This window comes from Colius striatus, chromosome 2, assembly GCF_028858725.1.
Source record: "Colius striatus isolate bColStr4 chromosome 2, bColStr4.1.hap1, whole genome shotgun sequence".
Lineage (NCBI taxonomy): Eukaryota > Metazoa > Chordata > Aves > Coliiformes > Coliidae > Colius > Colius striatus.
In genome coordinates this window covers 27,585,380-27,608,871 of record NC_084760.1, presented here as the reverse complement: position 1 = coordinate 27,608,871, position 23,492 = coordinate 27,585,380, and the positions used below count along the sequence as shown (strand labels likewise).

At 35.9% G+C, this 23,492-nt stretch overlaps 1 protein-coding gene across 1 annotated transcript in view; it reads right to left on the bottom strand.

The window, feature by feature from the left end:
• TPO (thyroid peroxidase) overlaps window positions 1-17,414 on the bottom strand; it is a 40,317-nt gene extending 22,903 nt beyond the window's left edge. Inside the window, exons 1-7 of the mRNA XM_061990176.1 lie at window positions 17,321-17,414; window positions 16,115-16,166; window positions 15,496-15,573; window positions 11,576-11,745; window positions 9,807-9,939; window positions 5,637-5,766; window positions 2,780-2,986 (exon numbers count right to left, since the gene is read on the bottom strand). Of these exons, the coding sequence (XP_061846160.1) occupies window positions 2,780-2,986; window positions 5,637-5,766; window positions 9,807-9,939; window positions 11,576-11,745; window positions 15,496-15,573; window positions 16,115-16,166; window positions 17,321-17,414 (864 nt within the window). The remainder of the gene's footprint in view (window positions 1-2,779; window positions 2,987-5,636; window positions 5,767-9,806; window positions 9,940-11,575; window positions 11,746-15,495; window positions 15,574-16,114; window positions 16,167-17,320) is intronic.
• Between the last annotated feature and the right edge of the window lie 6,078 nt (window positions 17,415-23,492).

Genomic DNA, 23,492 nt, shown 5'->3' with positions numbered 1-23,492 from the left:
ACTGAATTACACTGGCTGAGAACATTTTCCAGACAGTTTCACTGACCTGCCGAGTCAGGTGCTTTGTCTCCCTGGTGAAACCCCCTGGAGAGGGTGTGCAGCTGTAAGCATGGTTGTCCTTTCCCATGGGTGGATTGTCACTTGGATGCCGCTGTTCTAGAAATGCGACAAAAGTGCAAACTGCAGCTTCTGTGTTTATGTTGTTGGATAATATGTTAGTGATTTCACCTTCTTTGGAAACCAGCCACAGTTTCTTCATATACAAAAGGAACTTGTAAAACTAACTGGCAGTTTTCCAAATATTTAATAGGTGCAGATGAGTTTTAATTAATATATCAGGAAAATCAGTTCTAGGGGTTAATAGCATTTTGTTTCAGTGCTCAAAAAGTAGTTTCTCTGGTCACACTAATAACTACAACCTCTTTCCTTTTTGGCTTTTTTTTTTTTTTTTAAATGCAGTGTCTATTCTTTGCCTTTGATAAAAACGGTCACAAAATACTAGACATATAATAAAATCAAAAGAACTACCACTTTCATATCTGTCCCTCTAAGCTGTCAATAATTGAATAATAACAAAATGGAGTTGAAAAATTCATGGGACTCTGATCATGTAATAAATTCACAAGTTGGGAAACTTATTTCAGGTTTACAGGGTTGCGTCAAAACTTCTTGATTTGTCCTCCTGTCGTGGCTGTTCTGAGTATCAGGCACTAACTCTCAAAGGTAGACATAGGTATTCCTTGACACCTTTCCCCTGATGGGCTACACTGCTGAGCAGAAGGAGCATCTAGGTCACATGCAGTGCTAGACTTAGTACATATACACACAATCTGCCTTCAAGAGCCTCCTTGAAATATGCTCTGTGATATCTTCACAGCTCCAAGACAGAAATACAAAACACGTCCCTTGTTTAGAGCATTGAAGGATGCACTTGTGTGTCTATGCCATAGTAGCCTGTTCAACTTTTATCTCTCTGCACTGTAATGCTGCTACCACATGGATAATGTTAGCCTTGGAGTCCTTTTTTGAAGATCCTTTAAATTGCCTCTTTTTTTTTTTTTAGCAGATGGACTTTCTAGGATTGAGCTACTCAGGGTTCAGTGATTAGACTTCCATGATTCACATTTGATTCAAGTTATGTGCAACAGTGACTACCTTCTCAGTTTAAAAATCTACTTAGTAATAAAAAAGTGGAGTTTTTTCACTTAAAGATCAATACTAATTGTGATGTTTCAAAGAGCATGTCGTAAACACAAAACCTAAGCTTTGAAGACACTTTCAGTTTCATATCTACAGCAAACTGACTTTTTAAAAGTGGGAGTTAATACCTAGTCACATCGTGTCATACAGTGGATACACACTCCATCGCATCACATGAGACACTTCTGGTCATGGACTGGATTTCTGCCCCAGTCTCTCCTGAGTTTGAGAATGGGAATGTTTCTAAAGTTAGATTTTAACAACATATATGTAATAATTTCTTACCGGAGAAGGAAATTTGAGACATAGTAGAGATTTTTGTCAGAACTGTGGAAGACTCATTTTAACTAGGGCTGATGTGGCTAAACTAGGTCAATCACTCATTCAGTGTCCTGAGAATGTGTTTCTTTAAGAAATCTGTGCTTTTTCTGAATGCTCTCAAGCTACACTTGCAAACTTTCAAAAGTCTATATCTGCTGAGTGAGAAAGACTAGATGTACCTGCCTGTGGTAAAATTGCAGGCAGTCATTAATTTCACTTAACCTTCCCTACGTTTTAGATGTTCTCACCAAATGAAAGATTAGCCCTCTTTCAACACAGGACCTGATTCAGCTCCTGTTACAGTTAGCTGAATATTTTCCTTTGTATTTAATGGAAGCGGAATGAGGTACTTAAGGCAAAAGACTTTGGCACAGTTATAATTTACTGTTTGTTGAGGGAAAAAGAGTATTCTGTTCTGATGGAACTCATTCCTTATATTGGATTCAGCACATAGAGAAACTAGTTAGTAATCAAGCTCCAAACAATGTAATTTACATTCCTCTGGAACCCTTAAGATTCTGTGGGGCATCAGTCCAAGGGCTGTAACGGGCATGGGGCATGGGACTCTCCTGTAGTGTGAGATGTACAGGCTGCACTTTGAGAAACAGAAAAGTTTTTAAGTGAAAGAATGATTATACTTTTAGATTAATCAGGCAAGAATACAGGATCCTATATTTATACCAATTCATGTTTCTTCTAAACCTCTATCAAACTTTGAATTTATGTTTTCCATCTACTCAAAGCAAAGAGGTGATGTATGCAAGTTTCAGCAACTCCCTGAAGATCATTTTATACATATATTGAAAAGGTCGCTCTCTTCAAAAGTTTGCATTAGCTGCTTGAAATCTCTTTGCTCGCACAGAGTAAAGTTAAGACAGTTTCGTCTGACTGGCAATTTAAAACCAGAGCTATCTATGACTGTTTTCCTATTTTCCCCAATGGAACTCAGAATCTTAAGAACATGCATCAAAACAATCACATTGCAGAGGGTTCTCTGCAATATATACCTGAGAGGTAGAAAAACTTGATATTTGTACTAAGTAAGCTAGCTGTAGTTTGTTGTCTCCACAAAACAATTTAAGTATCTACCTATTTCATCTAATAGATGCATAGGATTTCAATTTTTTTTTTATCACTGTCTAATAATCTGGAGATCTATCAATTTGCTCTTTAATTATTCCAGTGTATGTGTACCACTAAAGTTATTCATCTGTTTATAGCCTATAATTTTTCTTAAGAAATTAATTTTGAATCTTACCTTTATAGGGAAACATGGATTTTGTTTTTCACATGTCATCAGGCACTCCATTCCATTTAGGAAGGTGATTCTACTTGTGCTCTGGGGTGTGAATGCAATGTCATGATCTATGTACTGTCCCCATACCATAATAATATCAGAATACAGGTTGTCTTCAGTAACAGCCTCGTTAGATGCGTGAATAATTTTCCTTGTCACTTCACGAACCTGGGAAGAGAATTAATTTACTTTGAGTGCCAAGTAATATTTACTTCTAACAAAACAAGAAAACATTAATAAGTAGGCAAAACAGTGATAAAAGCTATCCTCTCTTTTCCCCTCCTTAGAATACTTTATGTTGTGGAGTACTTTTGAAGGTTTGTCTAAAAACCAAAACAAAAACCTCATCCCAATAATAACAAAAAACCCAGCCTCTGACAGACTAACAGTTCTGTTCAGGAGCTGAGGTACCAGGGCCACAAGCAGATTCAAAGATGTTTCAGCTGAGTTTTCTTATATATTTGCCAAATGAGTAGTGTATCTTTGATCTGTTCCTTTCTAGAGAATTTTGAAACCTAGAGATTTCTTTTAGACTGTCTAAAAGTTTTCTTTCTGTTTATTCCATTTTCTGGTCCTTTAATAAATGTTTGCTGGGCAACCTCAGATCACTGTGGATACCCAGAGCCTCTGGGCTGCTCTGTACATGTATGGAGCAGCTTATGCAGCCCAGGAGACAAGCTAGGTTGCAAAAACATGCTAGCTGAAAGCTCTGCTTCATTTTCCCCAGCAGGCAGAAGCCAAAACATATTTCTGAGGTACTTCTGTGGAAGCTACATAGAGATACAGATATTCTGAAGGGGAACACATGGAGACATCTGTGATACATGTCCAGTCTGTAATAATAACCAAGCAAAATGATCAGAGTAAAATCAGTCAGCTTGTGATGATTAAGGTATCATTATTATTTATAAATTCCTGCCTCATGCTGTAAAATATTCCCTTACATACAGGAGCTGCCTTAGAAGTCAAGTAATTAAAAGGGTAGCACATAAAACAGAGGGTATGTAATAAGTATATGGGGTATGTAATGAACGTATAAGGCAGGTACAGTTAAACAGAAGTGGCAAGGACAAGAGGCAACATGAGACTTGTTAGGATCATCAGGCTTTATACTGAAATAGTCAACCGCAGAGATACATAGAGCTCATCAGGAATACAAGTCTTTATAGCAGCATTTTAATAGCTTTGGTGGCCACAAAGCACAGACTTTCTTTCTTACAGTTAGTAAGACTTTCCTATCACTGTTAACTTGCATAGCTATGCTGTGTTCTAATATTGTTTTACAGTAATCCTCACACTTATCTCTCACCTTCCCCATTATTTGCATGTTGCTTTTTAAAGGGATATAGTTGGATAGCTAGAAGTAAAAAACAAAACAAAACAAAACAAAATGACAATTATGCAAATGCGGAAAAACATCTATGGCACTAGTTTTCTCCTATCCTACCTCAAAATAAAACCAATGATCAGATATGATCAGATTTGGTCCAGCCACGTAGCTTTGTTTTACTATGTTTTACTTCACAAGCCTTTATCCTAATGAATCTAGAAAAAGTCAGTTTTTACCATCTACTGGAAATTTACCTGTGTAAATGTCAGGTTTTCATTTTTAAGTACTAAATTGTGCAGCTTAGAGACAAGGTTATTTAATTAATAACATGAGTTGCAGATGACATTAACACTAAATTCTCTTGCTCATCCTTATTAAACATACGGTGGTTAAAATAACAAGACTCTGAGTCCATTAAAAGTCAGGTTTCAAAGCAATGATAACAAACCAGAAATAGTAAATCCACCCCGAATTATTGCACACCACACTGGGGAATTTTTCACCCAGTCCTCTATGCAAATGTTTTTTGTCCAAGCCTCCCTCTATAGCAGCTCAGCTATTTTTTAAGTATATGGGCTGCTAAAATCCATAAATTTTGCAATGCCTTCTTAGTTCAGTAACTTGGGCTAGCTAGAAATTGGAGTTATGGAGTTATGATTTGACAGTAATACTAGTAATACTTGTTCAGTTAAGGGACACTAACCTAGGAGAAATGGTATACATGCATAAACATATATGTAAGACACCATGTATTTAGTTAACACCCAGTCCTGCTTTCCCCCTTCTCCTTCCCTTAATAAAGGCACCACTATTGAAACAAAGAATCGTAAAATCACTGGAAAATCTAGGTGGGAAGGAAACTCTCTAGATCACATGGTGAAGCTTTCTATTGAAAGGCAGGGATTAGGTTATTGAGAGGCCCATCAAGCCAGGTCTTGCGTATTTCCCATGAGGGATCTTCCAGCAGTTGACTAGGCAGCCTATTCCAACATTTAATGGTTCTCACAACAATCTCATTTTCTTGTATTGAGATAAAAATTTCCTCTTGCCATATCAGTGTAGATCCTTGTGAAGACCTCCCTCTTCTCTGTAATGGTCTTCTCAGCATGGGAGGGCTGTGAATAGGTCCATCCTGCTCAAGGCTGAGCATACATTGCCCTGGGTCTGCTGTCTGGTGCAAGCAAGGCCAGGCATACAGCTAGCTAATACCCTGACTCCTCTCCATCATGATCCTTTTAGGCAGAGCTGGCTCCCACAGCAGTCACTGCCCCCTGCACTGTTCAGTGGGCTTACCCTAACCCAGGTGCAGGGGACCTCTCACTATTTGACTGACTGAACTTATGCTTTAGCAAAGTTAGTGGCTCCTTAACTGAGCTCAACAGATTCTTTTGCTGTTTGATTTACTTATACAAATGGAGGTCTGTGATGGTAAGTATGGTTATAGCCCAGTGTGAGTGTTCAAAGTCATCTCATGGTGAGCTTTCTAACCAGGGGTAGCTGGACGCCATTGTATCGCATGCTGGGATCCCATCCTCGAGGCTGGCTAAGTCCATCTTCATAGACTGGTGGAAGCCACCTAGCCAAGGCTATGTTGGATGCTCCCCATCTGGGATGTTCCCTGGGAAAAGAAAAATACCAAAAAAACCCCAAAAAACAACAGCAGCAAACCAAAACAAATCCCAAATATCTGAAAACAAAATATTAATGTGTTTTATATTTGTACTCTGAACATAACATAATCATCAGCCACAGAGTAATATTCCACTGCAATAAATTATTCATGTAATGATCTTTGAAAAGGCATCAAATACCGGTCTTCATGTATGCCAGCATCAGTTTGACTTGAAAAGAAATAAAAGGACAGTAGAAATCCTAAAAGAGTGGCAGGAGTCAGGTCATACTTGATTTGAGGGCCAGGAAATATTTTCTGGTGATTTTTATTTATTAGTGTAGTCAGTGAGTCTTGTGCTTGACCCAATTAATTTTCCTTCTATCATGAACACTTCTAATGCATGTTTCCAAAGACAAAATTTTAAGTTTTCTGGGTTTCGTTTTCTTGGTGTTTTTTGGTGTGTTTGTTGTTTTTTTTTTTTTTTAACGTGACCTGTTCAATACATTTCATAATTGTTAAACATCAAAAAGAAGAAATAAAATTGTTGCAATGCACTCAGTTGTCCAAAATTGTAAATCAAGCCACAGAGAACCAGAAATATTCCTGGACAATTAGTAAAACTACACAGTGTTAAAACATATATTTATATGTCTTGGGATATTATTGGGATGCTAAAGAGGGAACTATTATTTTATTAATACTTCATTGATCTCCGGCACACTGAAGTGGCTCAATTTGCCAAGCTCTATGGTACAGTAATACACTTAATTATCCACAATAATTCACACTCGAAGGTTGAAGTATGCTTTAATAAAGCACTCAAATTAGTTACAGTTGATTTGGCTTTATTGAAATTGCATAAAATACTGCACATAGTGTAGTGCTATTTCACTCAATTAAAAATAATGAAATGTTAATTTAACTGCTTAACCAGTGATTTTTCTCCTGATTGCTTTTATATTTTAGCAGATCACTGAAACACCATTTTAGTAAAACTCTTCTCACGTGCCATTTTATTATTACATTAACCATGTTAATGTCTTAGTATCTTGCCTGAGTTAAAAAGGTTTTTATTCAGGGCAGCTGAAATAATGAGATTTTGGTACAATACAGCTTTATAGAGTAGTCAAATTTGATTACTACACATTCTGTTTATGGGAAATGGGACTTTTCATTCACTTGTTAAGTACCAGTATTGCTCAGTCTGGATATTGTTTTGGTTCCCTTAGAAGGAACTTGGAGTTTTAAGGTGCAATTCTCTATCCAGACCTATGTCTTTTGAACATTATTTTAATGTCATGCCTAGTTTCAGGTAGAAAGAAGGAATGTCACATGCCATTTTAATAATTTGTCATGTTTTACATCACTCTCAGCTGCCACAGACATAACTTCTGCAAACATGGAAAACTTCTGAAAAATAAGCCTTTGCCACTAAACTGAACATTTAGTTTGCACTGAAGTGAACCAGCTATCCTAAAGGAAAAATCTCAGTTCCTTCTTACAGTTAACAGTTACAGTTGGGACTGCTCATTCTTTCCCCTAGATGATGCATTCATGCCCTTGATTGACTGTATTAGAGCTTTATTAGAGCATCAGGGTCTTAACTGATGAAATGGTTAACGATATAGCAATTATTTCATTTTTTAAGCAATAACTAAACTGCAGCTTTGCAACAGACTGCTTTGGAAAGCTAAGATTAGGTGAGGTTAACTGTACTGTGATATTCCATTCCTTTAGTACCTGTAACTCCTTCACCTTTGAATCTCTCTCATTGCACTAGACACTAAAAACTACACAGATCAATGCTAGTTAGATGAGATTAGGAATTGGAGCTGTTTATGAATATCTGGTTTTCCTTGGTCTTTATTTAAATAATATACATTTCTTTTGCTTATTTTTCACACATATGTCTTCAAGCAGAAAGAAAAGTAAAATCTATTGATATCTATTACTGGTAAATGTGGATAAGGACACTGCTAGCAATGATGTTGGTATTCTCCCTGGAAGGCCGTGTTTACACTATTCTGTTACACCTCTGTTCAGTGAAGTTCACCCTAAAACAAAGTGATCTCAGTGCTGTGGAATAAATGCTTTGTAATCTATCTGATTTCCCACAAATATGTGAAATGATTGAGTAAAATATCTGTGAATAAAATCCACGCTCATTTTAAAACAGATTGAATAGATTTTTCTCAAAGGTAAACAATTAAAATTCTACTGTGAATTTCTTTTAAAAAAAATTCACCTACAACCTGTAGCATTTGCTGATTTACAGCACAATGATACATTTCCACCGGGTGACTAAAATTGCAAATACAACATAGGTCCCGATACATTTTCTTCTTGAAAGTAGCAGCTATAAAGCAAGGAAAAGTACTGATGTACTTCATTTAATGTTTGAAGCCTTTGAAGCTGGATTACATTGTAGAGTACATTGTTTGTAACATTGTACATTGTTTTTAAAGCTGATGTATTTCAGCAAAGCTTGAGGTATTTCAAGGGGCTCACAAAGTTTTAAACTAAGTTAAGACGTCAATTGCTGTTTTCAAAGTGTTTGGTTTTTTGGGTTTTTTTCTGCCTTGCATCTTTTACAGATATATAGAGCATGACATCAAATATGAATAATGGGTTTGTACACTGATTTGGTGCAGGTATAAAACCACATAAAGTAGAACACAGGGACTACAGACTAACTAGAATTCATGGATCATCCATTTTTAGAAACCAGACTGAAATGCCTATACACATCCTAGTATTACCAGAGCTGCTGAAGGGAAAAAAGTGTTTTACCACACCCACAGCAGAGTGTGTTTCTCTCTGGTGAGAAAGACTACAGGAGTCATGCCTGCAAATTTAGAACTTCAGTCATGTGCCTAGGCTCAGCTGCCTGAATCTTGGCCAATGAGTTCAAGCCCTGATGGAGCTGTCAGTGCAAATATTATACTAGTTTTTAGTTCAGATTTCAAGCACTTCTGCAAGTGCCTGTGGGAAATTACGGATATCCACATAGTTAGATTTACAACATTGATGCATATCAGGCTTTGTCCTTTCAACAAAGAGCCTATCAAACATGTTCCTTGCAAATGACTTTGTGATATAGCGAAACAGATCCATCTCATAAAAACAGACTGATTGAATAAGAAAACTGCAGAATTTTACTGCTGCTCATTCACCATGTTGCAGAGTGCCTTAATCTGTGCAACTCTAATGGCCTTCCGTTTACAGCTCTGTAGCCCTTCACCTGTACCATTATAGTCTGCTTTTTAATTTGTGACTGTACACCTATGTATCCAAAGCCCGATGAGCATAAATATTGTTTACCCTTACACGCAAAAGGGCTTTCATTCTCAGTTTTACACCCTCATTGCATTGGCTGATTCTGAAAATGCAGTTATATCTGTTGTGCTTGATTTTGCAGGAAACAATTGCCACTTATATTAGGTAACAAGTAGATTAGAGGAGTAAATAATAGTAATTCAGATAGCTAATCAGCATATATATATATATATATATATATATATAAAAAGTAGATATATAAAATTAAATATATCACTAAGAATTTCCAGATGCATGCTTGCTAAATGTTGAAGTTGTGGGAGAATAAAAAAAAATGAGAATCTACTTGACTTTCTTATTGCTCCTTATGAAGTAATTGCATTTTCTTGCTCAGTATAATTTTATCCAATTCAATAAAAAATGATTGCTAGATTAGAATTCAATTTGTTTAATTTATATAGAAAAAGGCACCTTCTGCATCAGTTCTCCCTAAATCAAAGTTACTTACGTAATATTAGAAGCCTTCATAGGGAGAGCTTGTCTGCAAAAATTAGTGTAGCAAAGTTTAGATGAAGAGGTTCTTCCTCTTGGGGCTTTCAGAGGCACCTCATTTGGAGACACATTTATGCCAGAGTTAGCTGACTGAGGTGTGTTTCCCCACCCTCCACCCCACAATATATATTTTTTTTAGGAAAATGTAAACATAGCTTCTTGAGTTTAAAGAATAAGAAAGAAAGATTTTTTCAGGGCACAGTTCTTATCATACTTACCTGTTATTGCAGGTACCAGTTATAAGTCGGTACTTATTAGCTAAGCAATTGTTTGGACATTTTGGTGGCAACATATAAGGCAGACATCCAGAAATATTAGCAATCATAGTGAGCAGATCAGCTGATAAAAAATCTGAAAGGAAGAATGTAAACAAGCAATTTACTCTATTGTTATATAGCCGTTACAGGAGAAAAAGCATAATTGGCAGCTATAAGTATAGCATCTTCTCTTCTTCCTAGGAAAAAGCACTTAGTGTGAAGTGTTACAGTAGGCAGCCTTGAAGACTTGGGGGAGATGAGGGTGACAGGGAAGAGCTGGTTTTCTTATTTGGTGTGGGAGAATGAGAAGGAAGTAGCCTATCTACAGCTGAGAACTGAGGTTCATCTGCTCCTTTTTCTTCTCCTCCGACCTATTCTCTGTTTCCCTCTTTTGCGTTGCAGTCACATTGCTTGGCCAGTCCCTGTGCTTACAAAAAAAGGTGCATCAGAAATATGTGTAAATTTAAAGACACTACAGCCGACTACATAATTAAGTGTGGAGTGAAAGAGGCTCAGAATTATTAGCTGGAATATGGAAGCTGGGTAAAATCAGGAAGCAATATACCATGTCATTAGTATCTTTGTGATATGATCCCAAATAGGTCTCCCAGTGGGCATTCTGCTGATGTTGGTGTGTAAGCTCCAGAGATCTGACCAGATGAAGGTGGAAGTGCACATGAAAGAGGATCAATATCCTTCTTGAACTACAAATAATTATTGCCACTCAAACTGACTGTAACTGTCCCATGCTGAAAGAACATGGTACAAGCAGCATCTAATTCTGCAGGTCATTCAGTCCCACCAGCTATTAATTCTGTCCATCCAACTCTGAAATGTTTCAGTTCTTTAATCAAACCAAAAAAATGTAACCCAGGAAAAAAAAAAGGAAGGTTCAAGAGCCAAATCAGTTTTGAAAAATGTTCTGCTGAGCAGATAGGTAGGGGTGCAAGGTAGCAGGAAGAACAGAGAGAGAATAAGCTATTAGACTGGCTAAGTAACCCTATCATGTACTAGATACTCATGTCAAATTTATGGACACAGCTGTATTTCAGTGTGTGTTCAGGTTCAAAGTCATATTCATTGATATCCATTTCTAATTAATAGCAACAAGAATTTTACTTTACACAGACAATTATACACCATTGAACTTTCTGGACTATCTCTTTCTCCACTTAACGTAAAAACACTAAAAAAAGAGAAATAAAATGGAATAGAAGTGTAACAGCAATCCTTTATAAAATTAGTTTTGGAAATCAGAAAGTATTTTCTTAAAAGAGGGTTATTAATAAGGCCATCAGTGTCCAGAGGAAGTGCCAGAGTGATAGAAATTGTATTATTTTATCTGTAGATTCTAGGCCCCAGAAGCACTGACCAGAAAGTGCTGGGGAAGATGGATATTTCACTGTGAACAAGAAGCTCACAGTACTGTGGGTATGAAAGCTAGTTTATAGGCATTACAAATAGAGTGTCATGAGTTCACAGGATGCCAATAGCATAGTGCTGCTCTCCTCAACTACAGGAACACACTCCTGCAAAGAAAAAATGTAAAACAGTGACTATGTGAGGTGCTTTTAAGAACAAAAGAGAGGGCATCCTGTCCCCAGGATGTGGACAAGATATATATTCCTGCCCAAGGTAAAACAAAAGTGAAGCTAACCCAGCTTTAATCTATAAGACAACATTCAAGAAATCAACAGGGGGGGTTGGTAATGTCAATACACTATATTTACCAGTTGGATGCAATGAACGTTTGTGCTTCTGGCAAACTTTTTCTTTCAGCACTTGAATTGACATTTCCATTCGTTCTGCTGCTTGGGAAATATCTTGACTCTCTTGTTCGGGAAATTTTGAGAAAGCCAGCAGCAAGGTGGGAGTTGCTATTGCCCTTCCCTGGATGGTTCTGTAATAGAGATAAAATAGGGATTTTTTTCTTCAGTGTAACTGTTCAGAATTTATTCATAATTGATTTGTCTATGTTGGATATTTTCTGATTTTAAGGTATATTTTGATTGAAAAGTATACTGGGAGAGAAGAGAAGGAGACTATTTTGTGACCTTGGTCTGCAAGGAAAATTCTGGAAAGGGAAAGTGAGCTTTCATAGGACACACACAACACGGTTAAGTTTGTGAGAAGCCTTTAGGATGAGATAGAAACTGTTGGGATGGACAGAGCCTGCTTCAGGCTTTCCCAGACTGTGTTGCAAGCTGCACAAAGTGCCTGGGAAAACCTTATACAAGATAGTCACATTATAGGCACATCTAAGTGAGTAGGCTTTGCTTTCATGTAATGTTTAATATCAAAGACCGTATAAATCATTGCAGGTGGATTCACAAATGCCTTAGTACTATAGGCCTCAAGCAACTGGGCCATAGTCGTCTAGATGCCATCTGCAGCTGGTGATAGAGATGTGTTTCCTCTCAGAGTCTGTGCAAGCAACTGCTTTGCACTGACTAGTTATATATGGAGTTTCAGTAATTAGTTTAGTAGGTCTTCATTAGACAGTTATATGTCTATATATGTTAGTTATTTTATAGCTTGGCCTTTCCTCTAACCTCAAGGAACTTGGGGTTGATGAGATAATCCAGAGGCTAATTAGAATAGCAAGCAGATGTTAGCAAATGGTCACAAGAAGCACTTGTGAATGGGAGACAATCACGGACAGGAGACTATGAGGACCATACTATGTGACTTTAGGATCTGTGAAGTAAATTTCAACACAAATAGTAATTTCAAAAACAACTAAAAAATACAAACAGTAAATCAAGAATTTAAGTTATGATATTTAACAGCTAAGGTGAAGAAATGTTCCTTTATTAACATCTATAAATATCTAAAGGGTGGGTGTCAGGAACAGGTGTCCCTTTTTTCTATAAGAGCTAGCAACAGGACAAGGGGTAATGGGATGAAGCTGGAACACAAAAAGTTCCACTTAAATATAAGAAAAAAACATTTCACCGTGAGGGTGATGGAGCAGTGGCACAGGCTGCCCAGAGGGGTTGTGGAGTCTCCTTCCTTGGAGGTCTTCAAGACCCATCTGGACATGTTCCTATGTGACCTGATCTAGGTGATTCTGCTTTGGCAGGGGGATTGGACTAGATGATCTCTAAAGATCCCTTCCAACTCCTACCATTCTATGATTCTATGATTTTAATTACAATTAAAAGTCGTATCAAGTTCTCAGGAGAAAGCCAGTTATTGTGACTCAGGCTGCAATTCAGACACTAGATCCTAAATTCAACAAACATCAGATTGCACTATTCTACATGGAATGACAAAGAGTTTTCCTATTCTAACCTGAAAAAAGAGCTGCCTTCTCATCTCAGAACTGGCTTTTCCATCTGAAAGACAGCACTGAGCTCATTTGTATTGAACTATAGTTTCCTTCAATTACTTGTAAGCCAAAGTAAAATCAATTTTTGCAGTATTGTGACCTCCATATCTTCCAGAAGCTCAAGTATGTAGTCACATGCATTCCTTGTTTTTAGCTTATATGCTGGCCAAAGCTTTAATTAAAATATACAGTATTCTTAAACTTACAAAAGAAAACCTTAGTAGCTTTAAACTGACATGAAAGTGCTACTTAACTAAATATATTTGCTCCTCAGTCCCCAGTACTTTTCAAATGAGACTCATGTCTAAGAGGCAAGTGTAGAGCGCATTTTCAAGCCTATACTAAAACAGGAAGAAGTCTCTTAATGATATATGTGTTTCTCACTGCCCCATTTAACTGGGCCACAATGTATTGAATTACATAAAAGCACATAATGGAAATACAATTTTAACTTTTAGTAATGATCATTTGTAAATAGAAAGACCAAGTATTTTATACAAGTTAACATTAGAAAAAGTGACGAGGCATAAAAGTCGTAATGGAGGTGTCAAACACTTGTGTCTCTGACCCCACAAATCAGGAAAGCATGTGCCTTGGTGGTATTATTAATGCATATCTTTTGATGCTTTGTTGAAAGTTCAAGCCTTTGGTTGCTTACAGATTAAGCCCAAACTTATTCGAAAGACATAACCAATACTCAGAGTACTGCTGCTAGCAATGTTCTAACTACGAAAAATTCAAAGGTTAACAACGTCTATCAGATTGAGACCTTAATTTAACAGGTTTAAATCACTGATCTAATTTTGATTGATCTAAATTTGTTGAAAAAGGAAAGAAAAGAATGGGAAAAAAGGAAAATCAAGAGAAGGAAGGGTCTGTCAGAGGAAAGTACTAGAGGGGATGTTGTCAGAACATTAAGGAATGCTTTTTAGTTTTTATTGGTACAGGTTGCTCAGAGACATTGGAGAGTATCACTTGTTGAAGATACTCAAAAGCTGTGTGAATTCAGGCATGAGCAATTTTGGGTATCCCTGTTTGAACAGATAGGTTGGAACAGATGACATCCAGAGATCCCTTCCAACCTCAGTCATGGTTTGAATCTGCAGTTCTCATACAGGCTTTTAAAAGGAACCCAATAATTGGACCTCTGAATAACAATGCTCTTCAGAGTCTATGTGTCTTTGTGCACAATATTTTGAAGGAAGCTTAACAGTCTGACAATTCACGTGCGTGAGAAAGCAGTATCAGTTTTATTCCTAATAGAACTGAAACAATTATCTTTAAGCATTTATCTTAGCATATTTCAGCACTTATTGTCCTTAAGATATGAGACAAATATTGACATTGCCACAATAAGAAATTGTCACAATATCTTGTGAGACCGTTAAATATCAGTATCTTCTTTTGGTACGTGAGGCAACTAATCCATTGAAAGGTTGAAACCTATGTTTTAAAATTTGAATGCCTTGGAACTGTCACTAAAGTACTAACACTACAAAATGAAAGTGATCTCAATCTCTACATAATGAGCAGCCACAGATCTTGGTAAGTTCTGTCCATATAAACAGTTGCCTCTCCAAGAGCTCTGAAAATTGTGGCTCATTTTCAAAACACAGAGGTAAGTCTTTTAGGAAAGTCTAAGCAAAAGAGTGGTGATTGAGCTCTGTAAAACTTTGCTAATATGTTCCAAATGCTGGAGAGGATTCAGTTTGGTTTAGCACAGAAATCTAATCAGAACTACACAGAAAATGGTTGATTTTTTTATACTCATGGCTAGTCATCCTGAGATACTTTCATCATTCCTAGAAAGAGATCACTCCCGGAGCATAACTCAAGCACTACAGAGCTTTCTGTAAATTGTTCACTGTCCACAGTTCAAAGTAATTGTTTTGTTTCCTTGCTCTTATCCTTTAATTATATCCGTTTTAGATGGAAGTGGAAATGTGAAAATCACTTCAGTAGTCCCATTTAAAGCAACAAGGTTTTGAAACTGATGCCATACAAGTTGTTCCCATCTCAGTCTGAAGTGGAAAAAAAATAATTAATGTTCAGAAATACATTATGACCATAACATTTCATATTCTTGAGCCACATGTTAATGTAACGTGGTAGGCTAGCTAGATCAGAAAAACATTCCAATTTAGTTCTCTATTTAGAATTTTTCTTCCATTTTAAAAGAGTAACTCATGTGGTGATGATGATCATAGACATATAATCTATCATTATGCATTCTTAAAGAAACAGACTGGTATCAGACTTTTCTGTTATGAAAGCTCTCTGTTATCTGTTATGAATAAATCCTTTACTATTTTATTTTACCTTTTCAGTGTATAATGTGCAGCGTAATCCACCAGACTAGAGGCCTTCCTGATAGCCTCAGTAATGCAGTTATCTTCAGTTTCTTCTCAACAATGAAGAAAAAAAAAACCGAACCAAATATGAGTATGTTATTCAATAAAATAGTTATTAAAATATTTACATTTAAAAAATAAACAAGTTTGTAATATTAAGGTATATACATTTTCTTCATTTAAATTAAACTTATGTTTTAGTGTTCCTGAAACTAACATTGTGGAATCTGACCTTTCTGAAAGACAAGGTAGTGTTAGTAAATCAGTTCTTCACTATCTCATGAGGCTTGAAGAATTAGATTTTCCTTCTCTTTCTGCCAGTATAAATCCAGCTGTGCATGTGTTATGTAATACTAAACATACCAGGTCCAGATGAAATGTGCTGTACTCTGTGAATGCAATTATGTTCCTTGGGCTTCATATGTATTTTGCATTAAATTTTTCCTGGATGGGTAGGACAAATTCAAGTCTCCCTCACAGACAGTATGTGTTCATCTGAGCCACATGAAGAATTCAGGTCTATATTGAGGCATAATTAACAAAATTTAAGAACTGAAAGGCCAAATGCATGAAATCCCTATTTGCATTTCTCCACCTGTGTTTGATGGAAAGATGTATGTAAACCTAATAATACTTCAGCTGTCCTGTTTTGCATAGCACTATAATGGAACATGGATTATTTTTCTTTTGTGTACGTCTAGCCTTATATTAAATGAATCAGTCACATTTGAAACCCAGTGGACTAATTCCCACGTGTATTTGTGGGATTACCCTTGTTTCTAAGAAAATTAATCGTCAATAACAACAGACTGCTAACAATCATTTGTGTACAATTGCTCATCATTTATGTACAGTATAATCTTAGGTGACGTATTTTATCTGTAGTCGATGTTCTGCTATTTCTGTGATTGACTTTTTGAATAGGACTCTCAGCTCAAGTGAGAATAATGTATGATCAAGAATAATCCTAGACTTCAGATTTTCCGTTTCTTTTTTATGTAAGTTTACTTTATTTGTTATTCTACACTAACTTCAGGTGAAAACTTTCCTGAGGAATCATATTCCTGTCCCTTATGAATCGTATCTACAGCTATTTAATTTAAGAGAATGTAAAGACTGAAATCTTGTTTCTTCATCATCTCTGCCCTACTTTAATGTAAAATTGGTCTCTGAAGAATTCTCTTGAAATTCAGTCTGGTATCTGCTGTAATACTAGTCCACGAAATCTAACTCATTTAGATTGAAAAGATGCAAATAAAATAGCACCAATGCTTAAAATGGCAAGAGTATATTGTTTGAATATAGATATCCCTACAATCTGAGATGCTCTAAAATTTCCTATCTGCAGAGTCCCAGCAGAGAAAGGACTCACAGGAAAAATGCATTCTTGTGGGCCAGCAGCAGGGTGCCAGGTGGGACATCCTGTAACAACTGACTCTAGTCCAGGATGAGTACGTGTAGTGATTGTCAATCTGGGAAAGAAATCCAGCAGTCATTCTTGTAAACACGTCATCTGATATATCAATGTCTCCAAGAAAGTAAAATAGTCAAATAATAAGTAATTGAAATGCGTTTCATATACAAAGTTTTCCTTTCTGAATTTATGAAGCTGCATTTTAAAAGAAAACATCCATGGAATAATTCTCATAGAATTCAGTCAGATAGTGTATTTTGCACATGAAAAGAGATTAAGCTAAACTGCCCTTGCTAAACTGTCTACAGTGCCAGTGTATTTTCATTTTAACAGTAACCACCAATGAAAGAAAATAACATGTATTTTTTCTGTCACTTACCAAAGAGGATATCTTTGCCTACTTGAAGGAAAGAAAGGAAAACAGCTGTGAAGGCTATAACTGCTGAAATTCCCAAAATAATGAACACTTTCATCTACAAGAAAGAAGAGATAACTGTTGACAAAATACATACCTTCATCTTCTAATTATAAACCATACTACAAATAATTTCCCACATGTTGTAAATCTTACTTTTAAATTAGATTTGTAGCCACGCGTTTGACTATGTTTTTGAAGAATAAAATATTGATTTTTAGAAATAACTGTAGCTCACTTCCTCTTTTTTCTTTCCTCTCTTATTTTTTCCATTTTGAGAAACTTCTAGAACAAGGAGATACATCACTTTATTTTATAGCATAATATGTCTGACAGCATTGGCAACACTTAACCTACATCTTAGAAATTCAACAATGTTTTATCATTCATCATTAACTTCTCTATGTGCTAACATGATTGTAAATTAATCATTACACGTAAGATAGTGAAACAAGACAAAGTACTGAGACTATCGATCAGACCCCTCTATACTTCTATCCATATATAACTGTGGCATCAAAGCAGTACAGTGAATGTGCTCACATGGCAAATGTGAGCTACATTCTCTGTTTCAGTGCACTGGTTCTCTGGTAGTTATTGCAATGGTACAAATATGGAAATTTTCCAAGAGGTAACATTTTTCACATGTACTATGTTGATTGGAGATTGAGAGATTTAAAATATTTTTAGTTCTATATTCTATCAATGTAAGAAAATTTATAATTAAGTAAATCAACTGTAAAAATTCAGGGAAGCAATATTGCCCCTAGAAACTCAACATGTAAACACCCTTTCTTTTTACATTTCTTGAAGTAATATGATGAAAAAGGCAAGCAAAAGTTTTATAGTCTGACCTTTTGTCTGTTGAGGAGATTATCTTCCACAGTTCCGTACTTTATGGATGGTAGTAACTGTTCTGAAATCTGAAAGTGAAGTATACTTTCCAGGGACCCAGCTTATACTATCAGCTTTATGCACTGGTACTCATTCAAGCTTCAGGAGTGCAAATGATTTCAAAATCTTTTTGGCCACAGTATGTTCTCACAAAGCAGAAACTGACGTTAATGCTTGAATTGTTTATTTTTGTCCAGCTAGGAACCAAGAGCTAACTGTCTAGTCAGTTCTGATATCAAAGTTGTTTTCATGGAAATGTGAAGGACAAATGTTCAGACAAAAACAAGTAAGTATTGCCATATTATGCAGTAAAGTAAATTCTGGGTAAACTTTTCACTATTTCTCTGTCAATGTATATGACAAAGGTGGCAATCATGTGTCTTGTTTTATGTCTTCTAGTAGTGGAACTTTACAAAAAGGTCTTCTTAAACTCGGATGATAACCACCAGACTGCCCACCAACTTCCTTGAAGCACTTTTAATTTTGTTTTGTTCTCTTAGATAATTTATTTTACATTTCTGAGCCACTTTATCTAATTACACTTTTCAGCTCTATTGCTTCTTCTAAAGTTAATATTTTTATCTAAATAATCCCTTTTATTTCTATTTCCTATATAGATTGAAATCAGAGCTGGAGTCAGGATTGAGGATTCCCTCATTTCATTTTTGCTAGTCTAGACAGGCAGATCACAAGGTGGAGCCAAAGATCAGTGTTTTGATCTCTGCCATAGGTAATAAGGTGATAGGGCTTGGGTATCAGCATCCTGAAGCTGGTGATTGTGGTATATGGTAGTGAAAGAAAAACTACAAGCATGTGAACAGACTGGATTATTAATATTATTAATAAGATTATTAATACCATTATAGCAAATTTCAGCTCAAGAATATAATTCATAACCCCATTCCTTGCAAAAGCGGGTGAATATGAGTGAAAAGTAAGCAAAGGGAAAGAGACCTCTATTGGAAAGTAGATCTATCATCTGTGGTTGGGAGCTTTAAGATTGCAAACAAGAAGTCAAACTTGCAATATCTCTTTAAGCTCATTAAAAATTTCAAATCTTTGAAAGTTGTTTCCTTACATAAGAAAACATAAAGCTTCCTCTGTGGCACAGTAAATCATTGAAGAAAGCAGATCCATTCCAAACACCTAAGAGAATGTGGACCTACATCCCTTCATATTCCTTGCAGTTATTACGAGTTTCATTTCTGAGAGCTGAGAGGCTTTCTTAAAGTGAAAAACAAGTCTGATTTTCTTTGCAGTTTCACAGTCAAAAAGCAAAGCTTCAGCATTGCTGTTTGTCTTCAGCCATTCTTTGTGCAAAGGAGTGTCAGGTATTCTTGCCCAGCAGTGAAACTGCATGGATCAATGACTATCTAAACATGGAATATAAGACAAGTACAAACCAGTCCTCATGTTAAACAACACTCTTTAGAAAAGCAGCAGTGAACCTTAATAGTTAACTGTTTAATGTTAAGTTTTGAATTGACTCATTCGATTTGTCAATTTCCCAAGATTTGAATCTTTGAAGAACAGTATAGTATCTATCTGTGGTGTTAGAAGTTAAAGAGTTACAAAGTAAATCTTTGAGTTAGTTGTTGAAAAAAAGATAAATTCTGTTCAAGGGAATATCCCAAAGCAATAAAATGTCAGATTATTCACATACGTGGATTTTTGAAGACCTACTATATTATTCTGAAAAACTAGCCCATACTCAAAATACGCAACAGATATTTGATACAGGGAACAGACACATTTCTATAACTCCAGAACAACTCTTACATTTACAGTGCAACAGTCTGCAGACCCATTCAGCTCTCTGAGGCATCATCAGCTCTTACAAGCACTGGATTAGAATGAGAGATCTCCAAGACAAATTTGTGCAGCTGTAGGAGCTATTTTTGATAGCAGATTACACCGTTTTGTCATATTTAGTGTGCTTGAGCATGGCATGAAGGACGCTCTGTTAATATGGATGTCTAATCTATAATAGAAAAATTAGTCTCTGATCTCTTCTGGCTATTAACATTCCAAGAACACTTTTCCAAGAAAAGGGGCATAAAAGTGCGTGTAACTTCACCATAGTCCACCAGAAGCAATTTTGCTGAAGTTCCAGCTTAACATCCTACAAACAACAGCAATGAAACTCATTCTAGTTAGTTCAGCAAAATGTTATCAAGTCAAAAAAATGGAAAAAAAAAAAAAGAAATAAAATTAGTTTACTAGAAGAGATTAGTTTACCTGGGTTTCAATGACACCATGACTTCTAGTCACCTTAAGCACTTTGTTTTTTTCTGGAATTAATTCTATTTTATTAGAAAGATATTTTTGTTGATATTCTCTTTACTTAGAGAAGACCTTGCAGAGGTCCGTGAAGCTAGAAGTGGGATGAAGAGGTAAATAGGTAATGATAATTAACTATTTCAGCCCAGAATTAAAGGTCCAGTGAGTGGCAGGTGGAAAACAAATTAAAAAGAAGCTGATTATTTAGAAAACATATTTGCACCATGGAACAGCTTGTGTCGTGAAGTTGTAAAAAAATTTATATGAGCTCATAAAATTGTTCTAACAATGTTGTGGAATAAAAATATGATAAGGCATATGAGATAAGGAGTGAAAAAAACACACTATATATAGTAGGTAAATAGTTCTATAGTAATGGAATAGTTCATATATTATTCCAGTCTTTTTACAATAGGTTAAAATAGATTGGTGGTGGGGAGGTGTATTTATCTTTTTTTCTGTCCATCCCTATATATTTTCTTACAGGCTCTGTCATTATATTGTTGTCATATAATTAACAACTATCTAATTAACAATACCATAATTAACAAATAGAAAATAAACTGAAGCAGGTCAGTAAATAAGAAAACAGTTATCTGCAGTAATCAATGACATCCAAATTAGCAATATGAGCTCTGGACCTGTACTCCGGCAATGAGTAGCCTTAAAGAAGGAAGAAGTAGCTTGCTTATGTGGAAAGGTTTAATGGTCTGTGCATGAATAAACTATTTATCCATCTGGATGACATAGTGCCTGGATTTCCAAATGCTGTGCTCATCCCCTAAAATAATGTCTCTGCCTTTGCAGGTTAGTTATAGTGTCATCCTGAAGATGAAAAGTTTTCCCTGGGTGGTTGAATGTATCTTACATTCTTATCTTTCCTTAGGCTAATGGTTTGCCTTGAGTAAGATCAATAGACTTTGCTTACTACAAAATAATTTTAGTGTATGATGCTGAAATCATGTTTTCAGATAAATTATTGTTCTCAGAAACAGGTGGAATATAACATGTAAATAACTGGGATTACTGAGATTCAATGCATGCTAACGGAGTAACTCTATAGGCCATGACATTGTCCTGTTAAAATGTTGATTTAAATCCAAATTAACATTTTAACTCTTGCAAGGAAAAAAATTAAAACTCAGGTTACACAAAATATCCCTAAGAATTTTTCAAATCTGTTATGGTTTATAATATTTTGTAATAAATGCAGAATAAGTGGCAAATTTAGCTGCAGATGAGAGTCCACTCAATTTCTAGTCTCTGAATTCATGTTAACTCTGTATATAACTTTGAAAACTCTGCCTTAACAAAAGAGCAAATTATGATTTATGTGGAAGAAAGAGGAACAGAGAAATGATTTTTAAGGTCTATAGAAGGTCTGAAATCCACTGGCTTTCAATCACAAAAAAATTATTTTTAAAATGAGACAAAATTAATCTTTCAGATTGAAAAAGCACTGATTTCAGAACAAACTCTATCTCTTTCAGACAGATCCTTTAAATGGTAAGCTTAATGGTGAGATTTCTGCCTTCTTACAAAGCATGGCCTCCTTGTAGAAACCACAGCAATATCATACAATGAGGTTTGTGTCTTGGATTTAAAGATGGGAGGTAAATATAACAAATTTCAAGAAGACAACAAGCATGATTTTTCCAATGACCAATGACCACATAATACATGTATGACAGATCCATTTTAGTATTTTGCCTGCTGTGAATGAGGCTTCCAGCATGGTCAGTGACAAATCCACAAGAGGATATAAGATTCCAGAAGGAAAAATGGGCGGTTCCAGTACTGAAAGCGATTTATTGTCACACTCAAAGAATCCACACATGGTAGAGGTTCCTGTCCTCCTTTAGTAGCATTTTGCAATGAGTAAAATATTCTGTGAATATTTCCATGGTGGGAACCATGGTGGGAACCATGACATATGGTTCTGTGACATCATAAGCTCCTTGAATAGCAATAGGAACCAGACCAATGTCTTTCACTACTTTCCTCCCAACATCAAATTACTGTAAAATCACAAGCAGTGGCAATATGTCTTCCTTTTGCACACATCATTTAAAAACAAAAACAACAAAATGTTCAAGAAAAGGACACCTGTAAAAGAAGGGAATCATGACTGGAGAGAAACTCCACCTTGCATTGAGCAGTGCAAACACTATACCATGAAGTACATATAATGGGAATTGTGTGTTCTTAGCTGTTCCTACTAGCTGTGTCAGGTGCCTCAGTACAACAGCATTAGCATATCCCATTTGTAAGAGTCTTATTCTCTGTCCAAAAAGCCTAGGTTTTTCTGAGCTGTTTACTTTTCTCAAAATTAGGCATTACAGCTGTTAAGGCTGTGATGTGGAAGCCCCTCACAAATGTTCCAATAACTTGGAGAGCAATGCTTGTATTCCTTCTTACACTTTAATATTTTCTGCTGGCCTGCTTTAATGAATTGCCTGATAGGCTGTATTTTTCCAGGCGTGGTACTGACTTCCCAAATTTGTTATTTTATTTTTAATTGGTTTTTTATTAATTCAAAGATAAAGGCAATGGTAAATTATTTCAGAGCTTTAATTGTCAGTTTGCAGAAGGAGATAATAAAGAGAAACAGACAGTGAAAAATTGGACTTCTATTCAGTAAATCAAGTAATGAAAGAATCTCTCAAGATGGGCACTAGCTCATAAGATGGATTGTTTCTAGACACATCCTACATTATAAACACATTTTGTTAATTGAAAAACACATTTTAAATCTAATGAGAAAGTCTTGAACTGTTTTCACCCAAGTTCATATTCACTCAGGCAATCGAGTGTGCTTCTGAACTAATCGTCAAATTTCCATTAATCCGTCACAAATCAGAAAAGTAAATGATCTGAAGAAGTTAAATGAAACATTCTTCATGAGCAGTGATATTAAGAGGTCATATAGCACTGCTCCCTGGGACATTTAGCGTTCGAGTGA